The following is a 23,993-nucleotide window of genomic DNA, read 5'->3' on the forward strand; positions in this document are numbered from 1 at the left end:
TGAATAGCTGCTCACTTAACTATTTGCAGCTACAATCTCCTAGTTTTTATTATAAAAACATGCCAACAATAAAGACTACATATTAAATAACAAGTATGTGTGAAGAAATAAGCCATCCGGCTGAGCAGGGGTGCCAGTGTCACAGCGTGCTGCTGGGCCCGGGCTACACAAGGCAGGCACCACGGGCGGCAGCGCCCAACACGCAAGGAGCAGCACAGGACGTGCGCTGACCCCACTGGGCGAACGCACACCGTGCACCCACTGCAGTGACGGCCGTGCGATGTGCACACCTGCTCTGCTTTTTCACAACTGGCCTTCATGGGGCGTGAGCTGTCAGGGTGCTGGGAAAGGAGAGAGGAGGAGGACAGGCGGCCAGGCAGAGGAGAATCACAAACATACATTTCTTCCTCTTATTTTTAAATAAAATAGATTAATACTGATTTGAAGCAGCTGAGGTTTATTAAACTTAATCTCTTTTTCCAAAAAAAAAAAAAAAAAACCAAACTGAAATGGAGGCTGGCTTTCCTGGATCGAGCTTTTTACTAGACAACATCCTAGGGAGGCGAGACAGGCGACATACCCGGGCTCACGAGCTCCGGGAGGCTGACGCCAGGCAGGAGGTGCGGCGCGGGGAGGTTCAGGTTGGGAAGGGCGGGCAGGTTAGGCAGTCCTGCTGGTAGAGGCATCAGACCTGAAGAGAAGGTGAGAACAAAAGGTAAACCGGTTTCCCTGGGGAAAACATTCAATCCCTGTGTGTTGAAAAAAGTACTACCCACTTTGAAGTGAGAAAACTACAAGTCCACTTATATGGCAGCTTTGTATTGTAACAACATTAACAACAAAATCTCACTGAAGCAAAATGTCTTTCTAGAGCTACGTGATCAGATGGCTATGTGGGTGAGGGTTAAGACAAACACGAATACTTCTAAACACCAGGGCGAGAATGATGAAGCCCGAGTGTCTCAAGAAAGTACCGATTTATGCCAGCAAGTATGGTAGTAAATGGAACTGAATTTTTCTTTGTTGGCTGAGTTTACAGACTCTCTGGCTTTTCCACCCCGCCACCGTTTTTTAAATTCTGAAATAATTTCAGACTTAGAGTTACAAAAATCAGTTGATATAAAGAATCCCCACATACACCTTTTTCACTCAAATTCCCCAAATGTTGACATTTTATTACACCTGCTTTATCACTGTCTGTGTGTGCACACACTTGCTTAGCAGATTAATGATGGCTTCGTATGTCTGTGTGACATCTTTAGCCATATAATTAAAGTTTCTCACAATGCAAATATATTCGATCACTGAAATAATATTCGATTGTTATTTGCAAGATAAAGGAACTTGGTCTTCACTGGAGACAGTAAGAGAAATAAACCAAAACCTGACATTCGAGCTCCTAAAGACCCAAATAAGGAGCATCTCCTCGGGGGCGCAACGTGTGTTCACAGGAACAACTATTAGGAAGCCCCAACTAAGGAAGCGCTGAAGAGCAGAACCTGAAGAGCAGAACCTGCGCGTACTCCTCACTCCTGCCTCCTGTGCACGGGGGGCAGGGGCAGCGAGCAGGGGGTGGGAGCGAGTAAGTTGGACGCAGGTAAGGAACAGCTAGTTACCTCTTGCTCTCCTGTATCATAAAGTTACAGAGGTAAAATGAGACTAAAAGACATAAGAAGTCATCATATAGGTGTAAGATTTTTTTCACTGTTTTTTTTTAAGATGCAAAAGGTCAGTAATGCTGCTACTGCACATACCTCTAGTCTCCCACCGCTTACCTGGTAATGTAGTGGCTGGACTCATTGATGGCACAGAAGTGAGGGACTGGTTTACTTGTGGTGGCAATAATGGTACTGTTGGTACACCTAAAATAAAAGCACAGTATTTAAAGAAGTGATAACAAACCCAGCTGATAAAGAATGACCAGACTACAGTAAGACAGTGCTCAGTCTCCCCTCTCCCGCAGCGGCCAGGTCTTCACTCAGTGAGAGGTCGTTTAGTTGGTTTCTGGCTGTGTCACTCTGTGTCCTAGCTGGCTTATCTACTCTGCCCATGGTCCCTGATGGAAGCTGTTAACAGACCCTAGACCAAGAGGGCGGGAGGCTCTGCAAGCATCCCAGCCAAGCTCACTGGATGAGAGTTTTATACTTGACCTAAGCAGGGTTAGATTAGAAAACTGTTTTAAAAATTTGGAAATAGAACACAAGTATTCTACAATTTAAATAAAGAAAGTAATGGAAAGAATAAGAAGGATTCTAGCCAATCTCCGCTGGACTCCTGAACTACGAAACCGTGGGTACCTAAGGCTGAGGGAAGGGTGCGAGGGATATGCCATGTGAAGCCGTGAATGCTGGTCTCGGAAAGAGGAGAACAATGCAGATGACCGGAAAGAGATGAAAGAGCAGGTGGACCTCCAGAGATGGAGAGGATAACCTGGTTTCCTGAATCTCCACTTCTTTTTGACCGTAGGTTCTGTGACAGTCTGAAGTCTAGTACATTCCCACTTTCACTGATGTTAGCTTGAGGAGGTTATGTTCTTCACGTATAAGTAACTTATAACGACGCCCAAGAAAGACCATCACCTACCCATAGGGAGACTTTGCTGATGTCAAAACAAAAGTAATACTGCACATGGATTCTAGATTTTGTCTTATAGAGATCTGCCTAAATACAGTCGTAGCAGGAATAAACTATGCCCAAAAGTATGAAGGAACCATCTTCAGGTATTTATTTATTCATGTATTTACTTTCCTGCAGAAACTAGAACTATGCAAAAGTAGAAGAGGATTCTTTGCTTTTATCATATTCTCAAAGGGGTTGGATGGTTGGTTGGTGTGTTCATTCACTCAAGTTTTGGGGGGTTACCTATTATACGTCAGACATTGTCCTAGACCCTGAGGCACTTTAGAGCATGAAGAAAATAGGAATCACTACCTTCAGGAAACCCACATTCTAATGAAGGGCAGGAGAAGAAAGGGAGACCAGTATCAAACCAGTAAAATACACAGCATGTAAAATGGTGTTAAGTTCTCTGCAGAGAAAATGAGCAATGAACGTGCTCAGGAAGTGTGTGTGTGTGTGTGGTGTACCAAAAAGGCCACACTGATTAATGCCATTTCAAAAAGATATATTTATTTTCTAAAACTCATAATCTAAAAATTATCAATCCTGCTCTGGATGGTGTAGCTCAGTGGATGGAGTGCCAGCTTGTGAACCAAAGGTTGCCAGTTCAATTCCCAGTCAGGGCACATGTCTGGGTTGTGGGCCAGGTCCCCAGTAGAGGGCTCATGAGAGGCAACCACACACTGATGTTTTTCTCCCTCTCTTCCTCCCTTCCCTCTTCTCTAAAAATAAAGAAATAAGATCTTTAAAAAAATTTTTAAATAAAAATTATCAATCCACAAAGTAGTTATTTTTAAAAACCCTTACTTCCTGATTTCCACAGTAACTGTTTGGGCTACTTTGTAGCAATATAATTAAAAGCAAAGACACAAAAATAAATGCCTATCAAAAAACAATTTTTCACATGCTATGATGCTAGAACATTTGAGTATTTTTAAATTGACTTAAAATGAAAATTGTATTTCTCAGTCTCTTTCGAGCAATTACTGCTTTATTTAAATGTCTGTCTTTTAATATTTGAGGAGCCATTTCTCTGTAGTGTAATAATAAGGCCAAGGAGTTCGATCAGTGCATATGCTTGTATGACTATACAAGTATAACTGCAATGCAGTAAGAGAAGATTTAAAAAGTCAGAAAAGAAACTGGGACTTGAAGAGAGATGTCAGCTGTGCCCTAAAATCAGAAGAGTGCTCATAAGGCAGTGGAACGCACACTCTAAAGCAGGTGAGAGTTATTAAGACACAGATACAGCTGCTGCCTTGGGAAGTACCCCAACCCACCTTTACTAAGTCTACTCAGGAATAAACGATAGGAGCATTTGATGGGATATAAGAAAAAAGTCATAATAGCATGAAACACATCTTGAATAAAACAAACTTTAAAATCCTTTCTAACTATACCTAAGACTTGATGCTAATGACATCACTATCCACCAGCACCGAGGCACCGTTCTGGAACTGAACTGTGGTGATGACCGCACAACTCCATAAACACCGACGGCACTGAGCTGGACCCATGCAGCGAGTTAATTTTACGGCACACACATTAACCTCAATAAAGCTGAAGAAACATTTCACAAAGAGTAGGGGTGGGGGACAGGCCACCATATTGATAATCAATGAAGCTGGGTAGTGGGGGTTCATTAAACTATTCTACCTACTTTTGAGTACGTCTAAAATTTTAAATTACAAAACATTAAAATGTAAAGTTTCATCTAGAAAAATATATCTTTGTAAAATAAAACAAAAATCCCCCCAAAAGCTGGAATTTGAACCTAGGGGACCAACTCCAGAGTTTATACTGTTGACCTTAAGTATATCTTGGTGGGCTGTTTTTTATTTTTATTTATTTATTTATTTATTTTTCTTTGTAAGAGAGAGAGGGAAACATCAATTGGTTGCCTCTCGTACATGCCCTGACTGGGGACGGAACATGCAACCCAGGCATGTGTCCTGACTGGGAATTGAACCAGTGACTTTTTTGTTTTGCAGGACAATGCCCAACCGAGCCACACTGGTCAGGGCTCAGTGGGCTGTTTTAAGTCCATGCCAGAACAAAGGGGCATATAAGCAAATTTTGAATATAAATATTTTAAAAGGCTCAAGAATGGAAGGTATTAATGAAATGAAACTACACTATGTCAGTATTTAACTCACTTAAAATTTGAATACATAATATACTGTTGGTATTATGAAGAAAGAAAACCAGAAAAACAAAAGATTTAAAAAAGGGAAAGAGAAAAATAAACTATCAACATACCAAGTTAAGAGTTATATCATGTGCCCTGGCTGGTGTGGCTCAGTGGACTGAGTGCCAGACTGTGAAGCAAGGAGTCGCTGGTTTGATTCCTGGTTAAGACACACGCCTGGGTTGCAGGCCATGTCCCCAGTAGGGAGTGCTCGAGAGACAACCACACATTGATATTTCTGTCCCCCTCTCTCTCCCTCCCCTCCCCTCTAAAAATAAATAAAATCTAAAAATAAAAATGTTATGTGACAAAGCAATTCCATGCCTATGTATATAATCAAGAAAAATGGTAACGTGTTCACATAAAAAAACTTGAACACAAATGTTCACAGCAGCATTATTAATAATGGCCAAAAAGTGTACCTCAATTGATGAATAGATAAATGAAATGTGGAATATCCATCCAATGAAACAATATTTAGCCATAAAAAGGAATGAAAAAGGAGTGAAGTATTAATATATGTTATGGCATGAATGAACCTTAAAAACATTATTTATTTAAAATGAAGCCAGTAACAGAACACTACATATGCAAAATGCCTACATTAGCAAGTCCACAGAAAGTGGATGAGTAATTGCCTGGGCCTGGGGGCTCAGGGGAGAAATACGGAGTGACTGATAATGGGTGCAGGGTTTCTTCTGGGGTAGTAAAATGTTCTCAAATTGACTGAAGTGATGATTACACAACTCTGCAAATATACTAAAAAACCCCCACTGAACTGTACACTTTAAATGGGTGAAATAGATGGTAGATGAATTAGATATTGATAAAGCTGTTTAAAAAATTAAAACAAATAGAACAAGGAATAAAGAAAAGGAGATAGACACATGTTTTCTGAGCAAGACTGAGCCCTATGAAAGGAATGGCCTCCCACTCACTTCTGTGTCCCCAGTGTCTACCACCTAGGAGATACGCAAACATTTGTTGAGTAAACAGAGCAATTAGACACAATTTAAAGGCAGAGTCCTGAGTCTACAACTTGTGCAACATTAAGAGAAGCCCAAAGTCTGAAATCCATGGAGAGGTGTAAATGCTTGCCCGGTGTGTACAGTGCCCGGTGATTCAGTTCTAACTTTCACATGCAGGCAGGGCCTGTCAATGCAGAGCAAGACAGAACAGAGTATTATGTGAAACAAAAACAGACTTGAAAAACAGAATACATTTTTCTATATACCTGTACTGAGAACATTACTGACAGCTGGTGGAGTTGTGCTAATAGAAAGTCCAGACAGACCCTGTTCAATCTCTGTAGTTCCTGGTGGTGACAAAGACGGGGGATTAACCGAGGACAGCTGGACCTTCCAAAAAAGAAAGAAAATAAACCCCACTCAGATACAGTTAAAAGAAAACATAAAAGTTAGCTCTCACCAGTCCTATATATTTTTTGATCATATACTAGCTATCAAAAGTTTTCACCTGGCACTCTGCCTTCAGACACTCCTACCGAATTCTGATACACGCCAAGGACCGGGAACTGCAAACCTCTGCGCACTCTGTCGCTTCATTTCCTGACACATGGAATCTAAACTGCTACACACCCTGTTCTAGCTACTTCCACACTAGGAGGAGATTCTACTCTCTCCTCCTTCCTGACCATCCAAAAATCACTTTACTCAACCCTTGTAACAGCACTGCTTTCCTCTTCTCTGAATTCTCAGCCCGTTTTTGTTTTTAACTTTCATTGCTCATGGAAGAAATCACCTGGAAGACTTAAAGTCATGATAGATTCCTTGTAAGTTTCTCAAGATGTCTAACCTCTTAAGTCCACCTTCATCTTTTCTCATCAATGAATAAATGTGGCGGCCAGATCTTCACCTTCCAGCAAGAGAAAATGAGTGAGTCTACATGGAGTCTCTACAGATGGGTGATGGGGGTGGGAGCTGGGGGTTTCACCTCTCAGTATTTTCTGCCAGCTCCAGTGCCCTCTGGCACATTTCAACGTGACTTGCATGCTGGCCCCTTTCTCTAGCCGCCACTTCACCCTCTGGCCTTCTGACTGCCCCACAGGTTCATCTGGTTAGGGGAGCAGATACGGTCAGAGGAGTCTGAACTCATAACTACATTGGCTCTGGCCATGAGCCAGTGGCGGGGATGAAGAGGGAGCAGAGGTTGTATTTATTCACAGCTCCTGTGTCACTTCCTCTAGAATCGGGGAATGGTCACACTGTGTACCATAAAATGACAGTGGTCACAGCCCTTTCTTTGCAACTGTAGCATTTTCTTTTTGGATGTTTGGTTTTGATTCAATCATGCACACAAGAGTTAACCATCCTGTGAAGTCTGCATAGAAACATTCTAAAAGCCTTTAGTCCTGTGCAAATATCTCTTATTTCTGAAAAAGCTTCATTTTGATCCTGTGGTAGTTCCCACACAACTAGCATTCTTTGCTTTCCCAGTTAAGTTACTCGAAACAGTAAGCACCAGCTATCATCACTTTATCATTCACCATTTACCTTCCTTTTCCCTTTTTCTTGAAACTTTAGTCTCCTCTGGGACTTCTCCCAAGCTTCCTCTGCTGGGTCCCCTTCCTCTGCCCATCCATTTAGACACTAGACATGTTCAAGATTCCAACTTCAGTCCTTTGGCCTACCTAGGGCCAACCCCTTGACAACTTTTATCAGCACTCACTGGGTTAAACTGCCTTCTCTTTGCTGATGATTTCCAAATCCCCATCACTAACCTTGTCCTCTTTCTTAAAATCCAGACCTGTAGGATATCCAAATGGATATTCAAATTCAACATGGTCAATACTTAACTCATCATCTGCCCTATCTCAATTAGTGCTACCACCACACACACCAACACCTGACTCATTTTGGTGAAAACTTTGATATAACCAGGTAGTAAGTTATCTTACCTCCGTAAACCCATCTTTAAGGGGAGCAATAGGTGCACTGGTCATCTGTCCTGGAAGAGAAATTTTCTTTCCTTCTTCAAAGGGGCGTGTAGGTATTCGATGCAAATAACCATATCCAATGCCACACCCTAGGCTATGAAAATATATATTTTTAAATACTGTTATCAATCATAGCTTGCATTTCATTGATATTTTTAAATATAAAAACAAATTTCCATTCTTTTAAATATGTCATCTTATCAGAGGTCTCCTCTGACCATCCTTTTATGAAACAGCACCCTTCTCTGCTCTACGGACACTAACTACCCTCTCCTTTATTTTTCTTCAAGCCTTGATCACCATCTAACACACTGCATAGTTATTTATTTTCGTCTCCCCTAATAAAATGTTAAGGTTCTTGATAGCAGAGGCCTTGTCTTGTTTAATGCCTTGACAGCTCCTGGTACAAGGCAGACACTGAATAATCATTTGCTGAATGAATGACAGTCTTTCCACAGAAGATGTCTAAGCACTTCCATATGATGATGTCATTTACATATCTCGGAGTTCCGTTTCAGAACCTGACACAAATCAATCCAAATTAATCCAGATTCCTTCTAATTCATCCTCCTACTACTACCAGAGCCCATCTTTTAAATGATATGATCACACTGCTTCTTTCCATAGTCTGTGGCCTACCAATATTTATTTTTCCTTCTTTTCTTTGGAGAATTCTTTCTTTGCCATTGTGCAGTGCTGGTGTGACTGTCAATCATGGGGCCTCTTCCACCCAAACTAAGGAGTGGCTAATGACCAAAGCCAGGCCTATCAACTCTCTTGTCCATGGCTACAAATCTTGAGAGCCACAGAAAAACAAAAACGGCTCATCCCTTCAGTAGAATACTGATGAAACTGTCACTACTTACTCTTTAAATCCCTATAGGTGTTCTGAGTCCTGTCCTTTCCAAGTTTGATTCTTTAGCTGGTTCTTTGATTATATGAGTGATTCCACAATAAACTCATGTCTGTTTACAACAATGACAGGTGGGCTCTACTGACAGGAACCGAGGAAGCCCCACTGATAGTCCCGCTGCCCAAAGTACGCACACATTCCTGACCCTGGTTATTTAAGGCCCATCACAATCAGGTTCCAACCATGTTTCTTCCATGGTTGCTTTTATCTCCCAAACTACTTGATGCTGTCTGTGTAGGCCATGCACAGACACGTCTGCGCCTCTCCCTTGCCACAGCACTTATCATTTCCATGTGTACTGCCCCACCAACAGCTGGGAGGGCAGGCAGTGATGAACTTCAGCTCTACCCAAATCCGATTTTCCAATGATGCTTCATATCACAAAATCACTTGTTACTTCTTCTCTCATTTTTCCTCCCTTCTACCATCAAAACTGCAATTCTTACTGAACTGGGTCTCAGATAAATTTGGAGGAAGAAAGTAAGATTAATTTATACTGATCAATGACAGCCTCTCGGAGGTAGCTGCATTTTAAAACAAGGTGCTTCTTAATAACTAGTTGGTAGTAGAGAGGCCATTGAGGCAACAGCAAGACCTTCTGCAAACTTGCTCAAGAATGAAAACTAAGAGAAATATGCTCAAATGAAAGACACGTGGCCAGCCTCTAAGGAAGGAAAACTAGAGGTAGACATATGCCAAATGAGGGCAGGTTCGGGAAAGTGGTCTGTATGTGACTGATCAGCAGTGCCTGATGGATGTTTCTAAACCACGACAAAAGGACAAAGGTCTGCCAAACAAGAGGAATAACTGCCAAAGTCTAGAAAAGAAGGGCTCCAAGAACAAGAATGTAGCAGTGTAATTAAAAATTAAAGAACCAGTGATGACTTCACCACCTGCAGAACTTCCACTTGTACTTCGATTCCAGGCTCACCAAGCACTCTTGTGGTATTGGGTTGGCCAAAAAGTCCATTACGTGTTTTTTTTTCTTTCTGTAGAATGGCTCTAGTAGTGCTTAGTTGTCTTTAATGTCATTTGAAAAAAGTTTGTTAGATTGTATTGTTGACAGCTGTCATATCAATGTGCATTCAAAACAAATGCACCAAAATTGGTGAATTTCTGTGTAGCCATTTTAATACTGAAGATGAAGAAGATACACAACACTTTTGACACATTGCTTTATTCTTTTAAGGTAAAAATGCAACTGAACTTCAAAAAAAGATTCATGCAGTGTATGGAGAAGTTGCTGTGACTGATCGAATGTGTCAAAAGTGGTTTGCAAAGTTATCTTGGCACAACTGACATTCTGGCTAAATAATTCTTTGCTGTGGGGGTGTGTTATGTGTTGGAAGATGTTCAGCAGCACCCACTGCCTCTACCCGCTAGAGATAGCCGACATACTCAAAATATCCAAATCAATAAAGTTATTGGTGAAAATGAAAAAAATGTGTTTTTTATTTTATGAAAAAGCGTAACAGACATTTTGGCTAACCCAATACTAAACCTGGAATGTTAGTGTCCTAACTGGAGAAACTATCAGTTTCTTTTGTAAACTGAAAATTTGCCATTCTAATAAATACAGCAGTTTCTCTGCAAATATAGTTTACGAGGCAGTCAATCTGAAATTAGTGGACTTTGAATGCCTTGAAAGGATCATATTTCTGTGGTTATAAACATGGACAATGGACAATGATGACTTCATCAAAAGTATTGCCTCAGACAGACCAGATTCTTAAAATACTTCCATCTCATTTTCTCAAATTCCAACGACTTGGGATGCTGGTGGCAATGCATGTTCAGCTGCAGAATCCCAGGCAGTGTGGGTAAAGGTAAGTGAGTAAACAGAGGCTTTGTCTGCCTGTGTCAACTAAGTCATCCTTTACCCAGCAAATGCCAGATTTTTACAAAACACTTGGAAGTTTCCAAACCCTCAGCTTTCCTATAATCATGACTTATGTTCAATAATTCCTCAAATTAAAAAAGGCTCTTAGAATTTTCAAAATAGTGAAAATTTTGTACAATTTAAACAACAGCAGAAAGACCTAAAAAAGCAATGCAAATCAGCATGTTTTGTTTTGGTCTGACTTTTTGAAATTAAGGAATTGACTTGATAAACAGTCCCAGAAAACTGATTTACCTGCTTGGCTTGATCCTCTTTCTAAGTGCATTTTATTGTTGCTGCAAACTTTTGGTTGAAATTAGCCTATTTCTGAAAGTCAACAGTTCCCACAAAGTCTAAGAAATTTTCTCAGCAGCTAGAGAAAGTTACACTGTATTGTCCCATTGTTGGGGAAGGGAATTAGGAAAATAAAATAAAACTGAACTATTTTATTAAAATAACAAAACAAAACCAAATACGGCTGTGAGCTTAGATCAGTAAAGAAAAGAGCTATCGTATATATACCAGTCTCCCTAAATATGTGCTTTAAAAAAACAAATAGGGGCCAGGGCTGGGCAGCTCCGTTGGTCAGAGCATCGTCCCGATAAGGCAAGCTTGAGGGTTCAGTTACTGATCAGGGTACATACAAGAATCAATCAGTGAATGCTTAAATAAGTGAAAGAATAAATGATTATTTCTCTCTCTAAAATAAAAAAAGAATTATTTGATTTAATAGTCTAGGTCAATATTTTCCATTTCTCAAGAAGTCTTATAATAATAAACCACTAACTTGTTTCAGAATAAAAACAATTTTTACAATACATCAAAGTTTAACTTAGTCATAAATAACTTAGTCTAAACAATGACCTTACCTGCCTTCTCCACCCCACGCAGAATTTGGTGTAATAATCACTTCTCGACAGTTATCAGTGTCTGTATTATACACATACAGTTTCAATGGTTTTGCTTCATGTGATTCAATAAGGCTGAACAGATCTTCAGACTGCAAAGGCATCACAGGAGAAAAATATTTTTATGTTACTGAATCTTAGAACACTGGGGCTCAAACCTGCCTAATATCAGAATTACTTGGAAACTTCAAACCACACACACACACACACACATTGTGGACCCTGCCTTAGACACAAAAATCATTTCGTAAAACTAATACTCCAAATAAGGTTTAATATGTTACCTATTTACTATGTGCAAGGCCTATGTCCAGTTCCATAAGACCTAGTCAGCAGTTTTAGTAAAATTCTTCTACAGCCAAATTCTCCATATTCTGCTTTTGCTCTATATCTGGTTATGTGGTCGCCTTATTTTTCTCTCTTGGCAATATATGCTCCCACTAGCTAACAGGCAAGGAAAAGAATCTGACTAATATAGCAGAGCCGATTTTGTTACCTTATCAAGAAGAGAAAATGAAGTCAATAACCAAAATAAGGATCTTAGTGTTGAGGTACATAAGCGATTTTTGTACACCATACACAAAATCTGTGCAACTGCTATGCAGTGGGCATTTTTCCTCACAGCTATACCTAATGAGACACCCCCCCAGATGCTCTGTTCAACACCCTTAGGCATAAGCTAACTTGACCAGCAAAGATCTAAATTTCACCTCTAAATGCAAAGTATGCAAATATACTTCTGAACGTAACCGTTAATAAGAAAATGTTATATAATTTTCATTATTAATAAACATACTAATTACCTCATTCATGACAGTATCTGCTCCAATGATATAATCACTGTGAGGTCTAAGACCTGCCAGTGCTGCAGGAGAATTCGGTTCCACTTCCTAGATTGACACAAAAACACACCCCAAAATTAATGTACGTAAAATAATCTTCCAAATTTTATAGTTCACAATCCTTAATTACAGTAATTAAAAACCCCTATATTTGTAACTGTCTTGTTAGAGATAATGTCTGAAACTACAAAACATAATATTTTTAAATCTTCCAAGCTTAAAAATCATATTTAATAAATATTTAAAATATTTCTGTAGCTATCTGCTTTAAGATTTCTTCTTATAATGGACAAATTATTAGAAAAATAGTTCTTAGGCATCTACATTCACTTCTTTTCCTCATGCTTTTAAAAAATTATCCTTATTTTAACAGCAATGAATTCTGATTTTTAAGAACTAAAGACAGACCAATACCACCACCCCTACAATCTCACCAAACTGGAGACAACTACTATTAGGACGCCTTTCCACACTGCTTCTTCAACTGCATGTAACAGCTTAGAGTTAATACCTACCAACACATGCCAAACGTTTTCGTTTGCCCCGTCAAAGCTGCAGAAGCGAATGCTCACTCCCAACAAGCCCTGGCCACCCCACATGTTACTTGGTGTGACTGAGGTCTCTCGTAGCTCCAGTGTTTTACTACTGTAGATAAGCATTTTTACAGGCTTTTCAACATTGGCTTTCAGTAGATCTTTAAGAGTATCATTGTCTTTATTCTGTGAACACATAAAATTATTTTTCTCAATAAATAAAAATTTAATGTTAACTATTTTAATTTAAGCCACCTATGGCCTTATTGGAGTCATATTAATGATCAACACAAAGCATTCAATGGCAAAGGTTCATTAACATTCAAATGATCCTCCAACTAAAAGAAAGCAAAGACATTAAAAACAACTCTTATGTTAGCAACAACGGACTCATTTCAAAGAGCTGACTAGAGATCGTGGGACTTCCAACATAGCATGAGTTAAAGGGACCTAGGGCTTCAGTGATAAAGAAACAAACCGCCCTGGCTGGCGTAGCTCAGTGGATTGAGTGCGGGCTGCGAACCAAAGTGTCACAGGTTCGATTCCCAGTCAGGGTCCATGCCTGGGTTGTAGGCCATGACCCCCAGCAACCGCACATTGTGTTTCTCTCTCTCTCTCTTTCTCCCTCCCTTCCCTCTCTAAAAATAAATAAATAAAAAATCTTAAAAAAAAAAAAAAACACAACCAACCAACCCCAAAATACACCATAAGAAGTCATATTACTAACAGGATTGGTATGACTTTGACTTTAAAATCTAAAACATTTACTGGCATTGAAGTTTAATTTTGGATTCTACTCATAAATATACACTTATTTATTTATTTATTTGAAACTGGCAGGAAAAGAAAATGGAAGCAGGATGTTAAATATTTCATTACATAAATGAATAAAGGCCATTATGTAGGAGATGTTGGTAAATGATAAAATTTAATACTGTTGTGAAAAAAATAAGCCAGCCAAGTAGCCATTGTTGCGAGAATTTCCTTTGCTGAAATTATATAATTTCCTTCCTGAAGGACTTTACTACAGGTAAACTGAAAGCAACTTACAAAAAGTGGTTTTAATTCTGCACTTTTAGAACATTATCTCTCTTTCTGGTTCTAGTAACATTATATATAAGAAAACTCCCAAGTTTTGAGAAACTGACAAGTTTCTATTTGAGAGTCTTTATTAACGCATTTGTCAATAACCTAAAAAAGTCTGACATTTTTTAAAAGGCAAACATTTTCATTTTAATTATTTCTTGTTATATGTTAAATATTTAACATATAAAGTAAAAGTCTCCAGTGATTTTATTCTCTTAAAATAATCACTGGAATATGAGATATAGTATGTTACTATTGACATTTTCATATGTTTACTAACATTTATTTTTTAAAAATTCATTTGAGAGAGAGAAAGAAAAGGAGAAAGACAGAGAAAGAGACAGACAGACAGACAGACATTAATTTGTTGTTCCATTTTATTGATGCATTCATAGGCTGATTCTTGTATGTGCCTTGACCAGGGATTGAACCCGCAATCTTGGCGTACTGGACTAACCAACTGAGCTACCCAGCCAAGGCTACAAATAATTATTTTTACAAACTTGTAATATATTTTATAATGTTTGTAACTAATGAATAAATATCCATCCAGATAATCTAAAAAATTCCATTTTCAAAATTACAAAATATGACAGACAAAAGTACAAAAAGCTGAACTTACCAATCTCGATCCATTAATAGAAACAATGAAATCAAAGAATGGCTCCAGTCCAGCTCTGTGTCCTGGGGAATTTTCTTGTACCTGTAAAAACAAAATGCCAATATGAAAAAATCAAAGCTTAATTAAAAACTGTGAATAAAATTTTAATACCTCTTTTTTTCTGTAAAAATAGATTGATTTTATTGATAAGGAATTATAAAACACACTAGTTCTCCCACTTCTTTTCATTTCTCCCAGATAATACATATCCTTGCAGCTTCCTAAATTCTACCCATCCTTTAAGTTTACCTCCTATACGAGCTTTTCCCTCTATGGTTCTATTTCACACCACTTTCTGCTTTGTGGAGGCAGGGGTGGGGGGCAATCCTCCCAGCAGTTAGGCACATGACAGAGCAGATAGTTACTATAATCAAGTGACAAATTCAAATTCTTTTAGTGAGTATTTATTCCATGACTACTAGCAAGGAACAATTCAATTACAAAACTAATACAGGAACACAGCAGCTGATGTCAAAACATTTATAATCTACGGAGAAACAGGCAAGGAGAGAAAGGGGAGACAGAGCACATACAGTACTCTAATAACTGTACTGCAAGACCAAAAAAGGAAGCGCTAAATGTAGGTATAAAGTTCTATGGGAAAGATTAATTCTAGTTGAAGAAGCTACACACACACACACACACACACACACACACATTTGAACTGTCCTTTAAAAAGGGGTAGAACTTTCAAAGGTGGAGATGAATAAAGGGATAAGGACATCTGAAATGATGAAATGAGTAAAAACCCAACAGGAGGAGTCTGAAAAATGAGGATCATAATATAGTGTAACTAGACAACAAGGTGGGGTGGGGTAGAAATACAGAATTATAGGTTCTGAAAATCAGAAATCCTCTAATCCAAGAGGTCTGTGGGTGGCTTCAGGGAACACTGCAGCTTCTGAAAATTATATGCAACATTTTCTATGAATCAGCAGTTTTCAGTCTATAAAGATCCATTGGATTCTCAAAGGGTTTCTCCATGACACAAAGCACTAAAAACACTTAAAAGGATTCTGTGCAATTTGTTCATTTTATAGGTGAAGAAACCATCCTGTGACTTGCTATGGTCCTACAGCTGGCTAGTGGTAGAGGTGAAACTCAAAAACATTCTACAACTATTAGTCCAGTAAGGAGGCTACTGGAAAGAAAGAGTGGAGTGAGACTTACAGAGAACTTTATTTTATTTTATTATTTTTTAATTTTAAGTTGTTTTTGCAGTACAATTGGAGTAAATTGGAGTAAATTTTCTTTTACTCCCATCCCAACCCACCCACCCAACCCTCCCTACATAGGATTTTAAATGGATTAAGATTATTTAGCTTCTCTGGGGGGATGGGCTGGGCTGGACTGGAGCTAAAAAGCAGAAAACTGTACTTGAACAACCTGAATCAAAATAAAATTAAATTTAAAAAATTCAAAATGAAAAAAGGTTATTTAGCTTCTTAACAACTCAAATGTTTAGTATCTCAACTTTGAAATGAAGTAAAATTATATTTTCTAAAATTGCAATAATAAAATTAGTAGCTAGTAACAGTGTTAATATGACAAAAAAAAGCAGAAAGTTAATGCAATCCATTTTGCACTTCTCTAAAATATTTTCATAATGTTTTCAAGGAATTTTTATTCTTGGTGTCATTATATACTGTCAAAACTATACTATGAAAACAAAGTTTGCATTGATATTTGTAGACTGATTTTCTCTAATAGTCTAAAGAGTTTTTTAAAAAGAGATTTTGTTTATTTATTTACAGCGAGAGGGGAAAGGAGGAAGAAAGAGAGAGAGGGAAACATCAATGTATGGCTGCCTCTCAAGTGCCTCCTACTGGGGACCTGGCCTGCAACCCAGGCATGTGCCCTAACTGAGAATTGAACCAGCAACCCTTTCATTCACAGGCTGGCACTCAATCCACTGAGCCACACGAGCCAGGGCTAAAGAGTTCTAATAGTTAATTCTGAGGCTATGCAAATAATAGATACACACAGTCAACCATACATAAATCTGTAGCCACTTACACAAGTAACAAACAATTTTAATGCTTCCAAAATGGAACCCAGATTGTTCCTGGAATGTGTTCCCTTAATACCTGACTTCTTGGATTAATAATACTAATTCCTGATTAATGTTACCTTTTATTTAGCTAAAGCCAAATTACACTTATCATTGCCTCTGAAGAAGTAAAACTAAATTTTTTCCATAGGTCACAATAAGAAACAGTTAGCTGTCCATTATAAAGATTTTCAATGATTAACTTAGTAAAACTGAGATTTTGCTTATACAAATTTTCCAGAAATGTGGGACTAACTCATTTTGTAAGTTAAATTATCAAAGGGATTTAAAAGTGCTACCTCTAATAAAAATAATATTTACTTATTTCATTTCTGTATACTCAAGTTTTCTTAAATGGGGGCTATTATGTTCTATATACAGAGTGGGGCAAAAGTAGTTTTACAGTTGTGAGCAGATGAAACAGAGTTTATGCTTGTATTATTTATTAATTATTGAATTATTTTCCATTCAAACAACTGTAAACCTACTTTTGCCCCTCCCTGAATTATCATGCAAAATGTCTAGATCCCCAAATGGAAAACAGATTTCTCCTCAAATGGCAGCTCTAAAGGAAAATGGTGGCTGCTTGGAGAAAGAAGAAAAGTGAGGAAAGTCCCAGAGATGCTGGGAAAGAGGCAGAGATCTACTAGGTGTGAAATGCCTATTAGGTTCCTATCAATTAAGTGCAAAGTGCTTCAGGTGTGAAGAAGATAATTAGCATAAAGCCTAGGAGCTCCCTCAGAGTGAAGTTTTTCATTTAGTAGGGTTCACATCTAATCCTATTTTATCTAGAAACCAATTTGTCCATTCATCAACTTCACATTTCTCCCGAGGCTTCTGAAAGTTTACCCTTCAGTTAAAAATGGCTAAAGACAGTGCTTTTTGTAATATCATCACCAATTTAGAAAGTTGATCTCACACAGATTCTTATCATGCCATCCTCTGAGTATAAAGTTTTACCACCATTTGTTTGAAATGCAAAGTCTCCAATGCCATTAGACATATTCTTCCCCCAAACTCAAAAAGACTTAATAACTCTGAATTCTAAAATAAAGTTTCCCTATTTTTCCATTTTCATGTGCTAAAACACCAATATCTTCTGTTTCTAACGGACCTTGAAATGAATTTCTCTTAAATTTATTTACATCATTAGTACAATACCAGCACAACTCTGACAATTAGGTATCTTAAGCACCGCTCAGAAGCCAGCAGAGGGAGCCCTAGGAAATGCTCTCTTTGACCCTAATACACATAAAAAGAAATTTCCTACATTTCATAGCATGGAAAGTAAGATCTACAACACAGCAAATTAAACATCCACACAGGTAAGTTTCTCTGGCAATATTATCCATTGATTACAATCTCTTAGGCATCTAATCTCTCAAGCATCATATTACCACTTCAATACTTTCTCTCCCTTATGAGAGCTGATTGTTTCCTTCAACCATCTCTACACACACACACAAACACACACACATGCATGTACGCGGCATTTAGCATTTATTATTGGGCCAAATAGCATAGAAATTTAAGATGAAAAGATTAAATTTGAAAATTAAATAATTAAGGCTTTACAAGATTTTTAAAAATGTACAGTAAAAAGATAATAGAGTTTTAGAGCTAGACTACTTGGTTTTGAGCCATGGTTTTGCCTACTTACTAGCAATGTGAGCTCAGGAAAGTTTATCTTTATGGGCTTCAGTTTTCTCATCTGCAAATAAGGGATAAGGTCATCTACTTACAAGATTATTATAACAACTGAATGAGTTTAAGTTTACGAAATGCTTAGCTAATAAGTCTCTGACATATGACAGGAGTCCTACAAATCTTAAGCACATCTTCCTTATTAACTTTGCAATCACCACCTGAGGGTCAATCTTTATAACCAATTAATTCCTGTACACGACACTATTTTTCTAATTATGTACTAATTATCTCACCCATTAAAAAAAGGCATAAAATGTTAGCCAGCTTGGAAGAGGTAAGTGTTGTCTCTCAAAAATCACTTCCAATGAATGACAGATCTAAAGATCAAAGGTAAAACAATAAATTACGCTTTTAAAGAAAAACAGAAAAATATCTTTGAGATCTTCAAATATGAAAAGACTTCTTAAATGGGACTCAAAAAAGTACTAATCACAAACTGAAAAAATTGATAAGCTAAATTATACTAAAACTACAAACTTCTGCTCATCAAAAGAGTAAAAAATTGAAATAAAGAGAATACAAAGGAACTGTACTCAGAACAAATTTAGAATACTGCAAATCATTAAGACAGTAAAACCACAAATAGATACCACTTTGCATCAATGAGAACGCTAACAAAGAAGACAAGAACAAGGGCTGATAGTAACATGGAGAGACAGGAACCCTCACACACTGATGGAAGGGATGTAAATGGTGCTGCCGCTGTGGAAAACAGCTTGGCAGTTCCTCAAAATGCTAAACAGTTACCACATGACCCAGCAATTCCACTCCTAGGTATATGACTGAGAGAAATGAAAACATGTTCCTGTAAAGACTTATACCTAAATTTCATAGTTGGATTATTCATAAAAGCCAGAATATGAAAACTCAACTGATATTCCTCAACTCACAAAGAGGTAAACAAATTGTAGAACACTCACAGAATGGAATATTTGGCAATAAAAAGGAATCAATTATTGACAGACGTTACATGAATGAACGTGAAAACATTACACTAAGTGGAAGAAGCCAGTGGCCACATAGTTATGATTCCATTTAAATGTCCAGAAAAGGCAAATCCATAGAAAAAGAAAGTAGACTAGTGGTTGCCAGGGGCCGAGGGAAGGGAAGATGAGGTGTAGCTGCTAATGGGTAGGGAGTTTCTTCCTGAGGTGCTAAAAAGGTTATGGAATTAGATACTAGAGTTGTACAACTCTGTTAATTAAAAAAATCAACAACACTGGACTGTAAACTTTAAAAGGTTGGATTTAATCTCAATAAAACTGCTAAAAAAGATAACAATGGAGAAATGGTTAAAAGATTTTGGCAAATATTAAACAAAAGAGGATACTGAAGTGGCCAATAACTATAAAAATGTGCTCAACTTCAACTGTCATCAAGGAAATGCAAATGAAAACCACAACCCAATACCATTACACAGGTATCAGAATGATCAAAACAAAACCAAAAAAGGATGGAAAATACTAAGTGTTAATGAGGATATGGAACAATCAAGAAACCTGCTGGTGAGAATGTAGATTAGTAAACTATTTGGCAATATCTATTAATATACTGAAATATGCACACCTTTGACCAAATATTCCACTTTTTAATATACCCAATAGAAATGGGCATGCATGTTACTCAAAAGGCATATACAGTATAATGTTCATAGCAGCGCTATTCGTAATAGCCTCAGACTGAATCCTACACAGTGCCCATCAACAGCAGGATATGGTTTTGGTACATGCTCTCAATGGCATAAAATGTATTAATGAAAGTCTCTACAACAATACAAAACATGGATAAATCTCACAAGCAATAAAAGAAGCCAAATACAAATGAATATATATCTATCATATGATTCCATTTATATAAAACATAAGAACAGGCCAAAATGATCTATGCTGTTATAAATCAGGACAGTGGGCTTCTGGCCAACATGAAGGTGAAGGTATAGATATACTTTGCCTCCTTGCACAACCAAAAGAAGGACAACAACAAATTTAAAAACAAAAAATAACCAGAACTGCCATAAAATCGAACTGTGTGAAAGTCCGACAACCAAGCAGTTAAAGAAGAAACATTCATCCAGACTGGTAGGAGTGGTGAAGAGGGGCAGCGGGGGCAGAGAAGATGCATGTTCTTCTCTGCAGCAAGGTGGCAGCTGACAGACCGGCGGTCCCACATTTGCCACATTTACATGTGGATAAAATGGGAGAAACAACTGGGGAGCGAGACAGACTGCGCAATCCAGGGTTCCAGCCTGGGAAAATAAAGCCTTGAAACCTTTGGCTGTCAAAACCTATGGGGGTTACAGCTGCAGGAGAAACTCCCAGCCTCACAGGAGAGTTTGTTGGAGAGAACCACAGGGTCCTAGAATGTACATAAGCCCACCCACCTGGGAATGAGCACTAGAAGGGCCCAATTTGATCGTGGGTAGCAGCTCAAGTGACTAAAAGCTGGCCTGGCCAAGCAAGGGGCATAGTTCCCTCTCTGACCCCTTCCCCACAAACAGCACCACAAGGTGGCAAGGTGGGTTGTCCCGCTATGGCAAATACCTAAGGCTCTGTCCCTTACAACATAAGAGGCAGAGAGAGAGAGAGAGAAAAAAAAGGGCCCAATTGAAAGAATAGATCAAAGCTCCAAAACCAGAACTAAGTAATGAAGATATAACCAACCTATTCAATGCACAGTTCAAAACACTGGTAATCAGGATGCTCACAGAAATAGTTGAATAAGATTACAAAGTAAAGGAAAAAATGAAGGCTATGCAAAGCGAAATAAAGGAAAATGTACAGGGAACCAACAGTGAAGGGAAGGAAACAGGGACTCAAATCAATGATTGGGAGCAGAAGGAAGAAATAAACATTCAACCAGAACAGAATGAAGAAACAAGAATTCATAAAAATAAGGAGAGCCTTAGGAACCCCTGGGACAAGTTGAAACATTCCAACATCTGAATCATAGGGGTGCCAGAAGGAGAAGAGGAAAAGCAAGAAATGGAAAACTTATTTGAAGAAATAATGCAGGAGAACTTCCCCAATCTGGCAAAGGAAATAGACTTCTAGGAAGTCCTGGAAGCTCAGAGAGTCCCAAAGAAGTTGGACCCAAGGAAGCACACATCAAGGCACATCATAATTACATTACCCAAGCTTAAAGATAAGGAGAGAATCTTAAAAGCAGCAAAAGAACAGGAGACAGTTACCTACAAAGGCATGCCCATAAGGCTATCAGCCGATTTCTCAAAAGAAACCTTGCAGGCAAGAAGGGGCTGGAAAGAAGAATTCAAGTCATGAAAGGCCAAGAACCTACATCCAAGACTCCTCTACTCAGCAAAGCTATCATTTAGAATGGAAGGGCAGATAAAATGCTTCCCAGAAAAGGTCAAGTTAAAGGAGATCATCACCACCAAGCCCTTATTATATGAAATATTAAAGGAACTTATCTAAGAAAAAGATGATCAAAATATGAACAGTAAAATGACAAGAAACAACCATCAACAACAGAACCTAAAACAAAAAAACAAAATCAGAAACAAACTGCCCTGGCTGGTGTAGCTCAGTGGATTGAGCTCGGGCTGCGAACCAAAGTGTCCCAGGTTCGGTTCCCAGTCAGGGCACATGCCTGGGTTGCGGGCCGCGGTCCCCAGCAACCACACATTGATGTTTCTCTCTCTCTCTTTCTCCCTCCCTTCCCTCTCTAAAAATAAATAAATAAATAAAATCTTAAAAAAAAAAAAAACCCAAAAAACAAAAACCAGAAACAAACTAAGCAAACAACTAGAACAGGAACAGAATCACAGCAATGGGGGTCACATGGAGTATTAGCAGGAAGGGGGATGGGGGAACAGGTACAGCAAATAAGAAGCATAAATGATAGGCACAAAATAGACGGAAGGGGTTAAGAATGCTATAGGAAATGTAGAAGCAAAAAGAACTTATACGTAAAGTCCACGGATATGAACTAAGGGGGGAAATGCTGGTGGGGTGGGTGCAGAGTGGAGGGGAATAAAGGCTAGGAAAAAAAAATGGGACAACTGTAATAGTGTAATCAATAAAAATATGTTTTAAAAATATCAGGATAGTATTTATTCATGCTGGGGTGTTGGAGAGTCATTGGGGTGAGACTGGAAGGGGTTGGGATGCCTGTTACACAGTGTGTTGTACATGTAAATTCATCAAGCTATACACTTACGTGCTTTTTTAATCAAAAAGTTTAAAGATATGTTCTTTCTATCCAAAAAGTAGAAATTAAATTACTACAATCTAAGAACATACCCACACCTCACCTATAAGGAACACCATTTGAAAACCAGCCATTAAGTCTAAAAGGACTCTGAGCAGGCAATGTAAAGGTCACAAAGTAATGTATTTACCTTGCTAATTCTTTTGTTTTTCTTTCTTCCTTTTTTTAAAGATTTTTCAATTACAGTTGATATAGAATATTAATTAGTGTCAGGTGTACAACACAGTAATTAAACATTTATGTACCATACAATTGTTCTTCACAACATTACTTCAAGACCACTCTTAGATGCTATTTACTGTACATTTATTTTGCATGGTTTGGCTATCTGATTTCCAAGACAGCAATATGCAGAGTAATAGACAAAAGAACTGAAAGAAGAAAGGGATGCTACTGCCACTAGACTGTAAAAAAGTTGCCGGTAGAAAATCTTTTTAAAAATTACAAAAATCAAAAGAAAAACAAAGCACCAGTCTTGAGCCACTTACTAAACTCTACCTAGCAAGTACTTACTGTGACTTATAATAAAAGGTGCAACTGTGGTTGTGTCTTGTTGTAGGGAATACAACAGTGAAAAAACAAAACATCTCTGTCCTTAAGTCACCTACGTAACTTTCTGTGATGAGGGAAGTCTTCTGTATGTGTGCTGTCCTATATAGTAGCCAGTAGCCACAGGTGACATAAAGCATTTGAAATGTGGCTTGTGTAGCCAAGGAACTGAATTTTAATTTCACTTAGTTTTAATAATTTACATCTAGTACTTGAACAACAATAAAAAAATGGTGGGGAAAAAAGACAAAAAATTACATCTAAGTTTAAACAACCGCATGTAGCTAGAGGCTACCCTACAGCACAAGGCTAGGTGATGTCTGTGTGATCTGTATTCCAACACGGCATGTTAACTGACAGTCATCAAAACAATTAAGACAGGAATTGGTTAAAATATACTTAGCACTTATCTCTCTAATGCTGGAGAAGCACACAATACATTTTAAAAATAGATCTTCGTTTCTTTCTATTTTTTTAATTCCTCACCTGATGATATGTTTATTGATTTTAGAGAGGGGTGGAGAGAGGAATATTGATTTGAGAGACAAATGTTGATTGGTTGCCTCCCATATGTGCCTGGACCAGGGACTGAACCTGAAACCTAGGTATGTGACCTTTTGGTATAAGGGACAACTCTCCAACCAAATGAGCCACCTGGCCAGGGCTTAAAAATAGATTTTCATATATCACAGTTTTGATATTTGAAAGCAATATATATTCAGTTTTAAGGAAAAAATCAACTCTATGCAAACCCATTCCTTGAGAGTTCAAAAAGCATGGTGAAGTTGTACTTTTGCCAATTTCTTAGGCCATATGATTTACTTTGAACAATTAAGAAATATAATAAAACAGCTGAAAATAATAAAGGGCAACAT

General features: G+C 38.1%; 1 protein-coding gene across 2 annotated transcripts in view; it reads right to left on the bottom strand.

Moving 5' to 3' along the window:
• Positions 1-23,993, bottom strand: part of GORASP2 (golgi reassembly stacking protein 2) — a 35,194-nt gene that overhangs the window by 2,583 nt on the left and 8,618 nt on the right. Inside the window, exons 1-9 of one of the 2 annotated variants that reach the window (XM_045831582.1) lie at positions 18,296-18,345; positions 14,547-14,627; positions 12,821-13,024; positions 12,267-12,353; positions 11,425-11,555; positions 7,725-7,857; positions 6,042-6,165; positions 1,776-1,862; positions 581-691 (exon numbers count right to left, since the gene is read on the bottom strand). In XM_045831582.1, the coding sequence (XP_045687538.1) occupies positions 581-691; positions 1,776-1,862; positions 6,042-6,165; positions 7,725-7,857; positions 11,425-11,555; positions 12,267-12,353; positions 12,821-12,964 (817 nt within the window). In that variant the 5' untranslated portion in view covers positions 12,965-13,024; positions 14,547-14,627; positions 18,296-18,345. Of the gene's footprint in view, positions 1-580; positions 692-1,775; positions 1,863-6,041; positions 6,166-7,724; positions 7,858-11,424; positions 11,556-12,266; positions 12,354-12,820; positions 13,025-14,546; positions 14,628-18,295; positions 18,346-23,993 lie in introns of those variants that run through there. The other variant, XM_045831571.1, reaches the window with a different exon arrangement.

This window comes from Phyllostomus hastatus, unplaced genomic scaffold, assembly GCF_019186645.2.
Source record: "Phyllostomus hastatus isolate PE091 unplaced genomic scaffold, TTU_PhHast_1.1 phas_contig_1, whole genome shotgun sequence".
NCBI classification, from domain to species: domain Eukaryota; kingdom Metazoa; phylum Chordata; class Mammalia; order Chiroptera; family Phyllostomidae; genus Phyllostomus; species Phyllostomus hastatus.